At 42.2% G+C, this 5,218-nt stretch overlaps 1 protein-coding gene across 1 annotated transcript; it reads right to left on the bottom strand.

Moving 5' to 3' along the window:
• Positions 1 to 637: 637 nt before the first annotated feature.
• Positions 638 to 2,789, bottom strand: LOC133482394 (alpha-1,3-mannosyl-glycoprotein 4-beta-N-acetylglucosaminyltransferase C-like). Its single transcript, XM_061782464.1, has 3 exons — positions 2,690 to 2,789; positions 2,071 to 2,325; positions 638 to 1,058 (listed from the first exon to the last, which is right to left on the bottom strand). The coding sequence occupies exons 1-3, from the start codon at positions 2,787 to 2,789 to the stop codon at positions 640 to 642; spliced, it is 774 nt and encodes a 257-aa protein (XP_061638448.1). The 3' UTR covers positions 638 to 639.
• Between the last annotated feature and the right edge of the window lie 2,429 nt (positions 2,790 to 5,218).

Genomic DNA, 5,218 nt, shown 5'->3' with positions numbered 1-5,218 from the left:
AAAAGGAGCTGAGCCGAAAGGCGAAGCTCTCAATTTACCATCGATCTATTTTCCCTACCCTCACCTATGGTCACAAGCTGTGGGTCATGACCGAACAAAGAAGATCGCGGATACAAGTGGCCAAAATGTGTTTGCTCCGCAGGTTGTCCGGGCTCTCTCGGAGATAGGGTGAGAAGCACGGTCATCCGTGAGGGGCTCAAGAGTCGAGCCGCTGCTCCTCCGCATCGAGAGGAGCCACATGAGGTGGCTCAGGCATTTGGTCAGGATACCCCCTGGACGCCTCCCTGGTGAGGTGTTCCAGGCACCACCCAGGACACGGTGGAAAGATTACGCCGCTCGGCTGGCCAGAAAACGACTCGAGATCCCCCCGGAAGAGCTGGAAGAGGTGGCTGGGGAGATGGAAGTCCGGGCCTCCCGCAACCCGACCTCGGATGAGCGGAGGAAAATGGACGGCTGGCTTAATACCAAGTATTCGATTTTCCCCGTTTTCTCATCTATGATTCTACTGCTTTTACCGTTTTACGTTTTTTGCCATGGTATCAATACAGTATTAGTATTGCGGTATGGGTATAGTATCAAACTTAGAATTTTGGTATTGTGACAACATTCAGTCAACACTCGCCTTCAAGTTGATGGCTTTTACATTCTTGATGTCTTGGGATGACGAGTCCCCATGTGTTTGAACAGTGAATGCTCAATGATGGGCTTCTGCTGAGCGAGCAGCAGTGGAAATGTAGACGTCAACAAGTCGCTGGGCATTCTTTGATGGAAGAGGAAAAGAAAACGTGCCAGCAGAGGAAGGTCGGTCGACTTGTAGAGTTTCCCAATGGATGCAAGGCTGGAGAACTCCAGCGTCGCCCAGGTTGTCTTCTTGGCATCTTGCTCCTCAACGCACTTTTTAATGATCGTGGGAAAGTTATCTGCAGCAGAGATCTCGTCTCCCAGCTGAAGGTAGTAACTGCCCAGGCCTAAGCTGTACTGCACAAGGAAAGCATAATCCAGGTTCTGCTTGGAGCGATGCGCGACTATTGCTGAAGAATCGTTGTTCCTCTTTTGATCTGTAGGGTAGTCAGAGAGACGCCATTTAAACGCTGGTGACCTTGATTAGTTTTTTAAAAAAAAAATTTATCGATCATAAATATTACCGGTACATTTTACGGAGCGATGTGAGGGAACAGGGTGTCGGTGTTTCCCAACCTTTATTGAGCCAAGTCACACATTTTAAATTAAAAAAAATCTCATGGTAGAAAAGGATTGGCGTCAGTCACAAATTAATGGGAAACCGGCCATCACAAGGCGGAAAAGAGCAACTAGAATTTTGTGCATTTCCTACCCAAATTATCTTACAAACCCAATAAAAGGACTTCATAGATTGTAAAAATAAAAAAAGTGGAAGGGGAAGTTGGATGTTTTCATTGGTGACCTTTCATTTTCACAATGAAAAACTTGATAGAAAACTGCTTGTCTTGTTTGATATTCTATATATATATCGTCCATTTTTTTTCAGTTACAGGAGGGCATTTGATGAATTCGACATGATGATTTAAGGCTGCTCGCCAGCTAGCATTAGCAGATTTTGTTATATTTGAGAACAGACGATCACGCAACCGGTCTTATTTTTTCGTAAAATATTGCCAAACGCTTCAAGAACCCCTGCTAGTTTGTTGCGCTAACTGACCACCTGTTGATTTCAGCGAAGAGTGTTTTGTTGCCAAAACACATGATTGGAAATGAATCCAACTTCAAGCTATAACCGTCATTGTGGAGTCGAGGTCGACTTCTCGGTTCTACCTTAGTTTGTCGGCGCTTGTATTCAATTTTAAAAAGAGGATCGCAAACAAAATGCTTGCAATATGTCAATATTTTTAATAGTGAAGATAATTTGCAATTTGGGTATTTTAGCAGGAAACACGAAGTGGATGCACGATCCAAATAAAATGATGCGGCGGGCCGAATCTGGCCCCCGGGCCACCAGTTTGACACCTGTGGTGTAGAGCATTACCAAAAGCAGATACAAGCTACAGGCACACCCCTCTGTCAATGAATTGATGCAAAATGTTTGCACTTAACCTGTTAAAGGTGAGTAGTTCTCCTCGGGAACATGAAAGACCAACAGGTGACCTTGCTGTAGCGCCGAGGAGAATTCTGATTTGATCTTCTTCACCATGTCCGTCCGCCAGCTGACATCAAAATCTGCGAGCAACACTACAACCGCCATGGACGAGCGCTCTTTAGGGGATGTAGTTGCGAAAAGGGACTGTAACGTGGGGATCAGGTAGCTGCCGGTCTTGCTCTTCACTGATGGCAGTCCAACACATAGGTACCCTGGCAAGGAGGATGGCATGAACACGTCGTAAACACGATCTCAAATTATGTTTTCCTATTGAAATGAATGGAAATGCTATTAAAATCATCTGAATTTCTCAACATTTTTTTCCACCAACGTTAACAGTGTTTTTTTTTTGTTTATCATATTGATAATTAACATAAAATATAAAACTCAACTCTCACCCACAATGTAACCACAATAATGGAAACCCCTCAATAAACTGGAGTGTACTACATGTTACAGGTGAATATTGTGTTTTGTATAGCTAACGTTGCACACCTCTACAAAACAGTCCCAGTTCTTCAATGGTCTCTACTCTTGCGACAGCTTTTAAGACTGTCAAGATTCCCAAAAACTTACTAGATTTAGTGGCTGGTCGTTGTCCTGCAAGAAGTTGATAGGTCACATGTAGAGGCGGCAGATAGTTTACATGATCCCTTCTGGAATCGAGTCTGACCATCCTAGAATTTTTCTACAAAACACTCCATTTTTCATCAACTTTCATCGTACTTTATCGCGTGTGTGTGTTGTGTGTACTCACAGGGTATAAATCGTGGGTGAAGTACAAGACCCCCATAAGGAGCAGCAATAGAAATACTGCATAGTTCCTCTTTATATGAACCAGCATTTTCTGCGGTGCAGCTAATAAACACGCACGCAGACACACACAGTTATTGTCCGAGTGTGTGACACTGTCAGCGGAAAAGCTAATATCACATCCATCGAAAATGTTCTTTCTCATTGAGCTCTGCTTTATATGTCAACCTCCCATTCTAACTTGGATTGTTTGAATCCAGGGATGGACCAGGCAACAGAGTTTTGAGCGACAAACTAAGCGGCTCCTAGAAAAGAGCAAACATGACGAACCCTCGGAAACAATTTTCTTTGTCTTTTATTAGTTTTTCCTTTTTGAATCAACTCTTGACAAAGACGGCGCACCTGAAACCCTACAAACAAAGGCAAAACTTTGTGGTAGCATTCCAAATCCCGAAAGAAACATCATCAGTAATGTTAACAACATCACTTCACAGTATCCAGACATCGTTAAAAGAAACGATGCCCATTATCGGGCAAACAGAAATTAGCGTCGATGTTACGGTTGTTTTAAACATTCAAACAATTGCTACTCTAATCCAAAACGGACCAACCCCCAGCTACGGATTGCACTGAGTCATTCTCCATTCAATTAAGACGACGTGGCTTTAAGTAACGGTGCAATGTAACGTTAACTGTGGGAAAATGGCCGAGAAGTTTGTAGACTACGAGAGGATGCTTGATCAACTCAAGTCCACTTGTTTTCTTAAGCTTTACTTCAGCGCTTTAGGTGAGGTTGATGTCAAAGACAAAATATATCGTGTGGTATTAACGAGTTAAACTAAACATTGCTCAAGGCTCAGCAAACAACATACTGTATTTCCACCGAACAGCACAGTCGAAAACTACATAAAGTATCAGACTCAATCAAAATGGGCATTTGAGGAAATATGGAAATTACTGCATCTGGAGGAGGATTGGGGTCATATGTGAAAAGTAAAAGAAATCATTATTTGAGTAATTCAACGAAGGTCAGCCTTTTAACTTTAATGGGAATAAAACGACTGCAGACCAAAAAAAAAAAGTGTTTTCATGTTAATATTAAGCATAAAGTTGGTTATTAGTTATTTCATGTCTGCAGGTGTATTTTTTTTTTTTTTAATCAAGGTTAAAAGGGAGTTATGCACACTAGATCAGAGAAATGTTCGTGAAATGCAGACTCCTCGCAGCTAATTAAGAGCGTGTGTGATTTGCTTAATTGCGCGTCATCGCACACGCTAGTGCTGAGTGTCGTCCTTCTCTTATCGAAATCCCACCTGCTTTACGAATTACAATGATGAAAGTCTTTTTTTGTTTGTTTGTTTGTTTTTTTAACATACACACATCCTGCCTCTTTCCATTGAATGTTAGACATTCTCTTCATGACTCTTCAAAAAAATGTGACCATGTCCTCCAGGGATGCTTATGAATCTTGGCAAAAAAAAAAGTAAAATAAAAAAGTTTTCTAAGGCCTTTAAAAATTCCCTGTCATGAATATTGTAAGAGTCTCTTCGGTAAAATATTCATCGAGTGTTTCCACTCAAATGTCTTGTAAGTAAATATGTTCACTTATCTTTCAGACGGTGACGTCATGCCGGGGTTGCTGTCTTATATATGCGCATATTACCAGGACTAATAACACTAGAATCGTGAGGTTTATTTTCTGTTTTTGTGCCACAGATGGACGACCTGTCAATCATCTCAGAAAGACGCCGCCTGGAAAAGGAATCAAGGAACAATAATAGTATATGTTGGGGGAATTACAGTAATCCTACGTAATAGACACCCCCTCCTAAAAATTGCCTATGTTAATATTTGAAACCCTAAACATACCACAAACGATGATCCCAAAACACATCGTACAACGTTACCCTCGAAAACGATTTGAAAGTGCGTGTACTTGCACATACAGCGAAGGCTTTCGGGAACTTCCGTGAACAACTCATACTAAACTTAGCTCCTCCCTGACCTACAAAGCGTGACTCTCATTTCAGATGTTTCACGTCCTCATACTTCCTTGGCACTACTACTTTCATGTTTAGACAGGGCTATCTTGTGGCATCTTAGTGTGTTTTCGGAAAACGCAGAAAAATCGCAAATAGGTGAGTAGGTACAACAGGTGAATTCCTGAGTGTGAACTGCGACAATGCATGGGATTCTGTGAACGTTAACATATGGTGTGCAGGACTAAGTCTTGACGTAATTGAGCCATAAGGAAGCGTCCATCCATTGACCTCGTGGCTGAGCTGGGGCCTATCTCAGTTTTTTAATTGGGCGACTCGTTGCCAGTCACTCCACTTGCCGCTTCTTGCTTTA

Source organism: Phyllopteryx taeniolatus, chromosome 8 (genome assembly GCF_024500385.1).
Source record: "Phyllopteryx taeniolatus isolate TA_2022b chromosome 8, UOR_Ptae_1.2, whole genome shotgun sequence".
NCBI classification, from domain to species: Eukaryota; Metazoa; Chordata; class Actinopteri; order Syngnathiformes; family Syngnathidae; genus Phyllopteryx; species Phyllopteryx taeniolatus.
The sequence above is the reverse complement of the archived record's forward strand: the minus strand, read 5'-3'. Positions and strand labels throughout refer to the sequence as shown.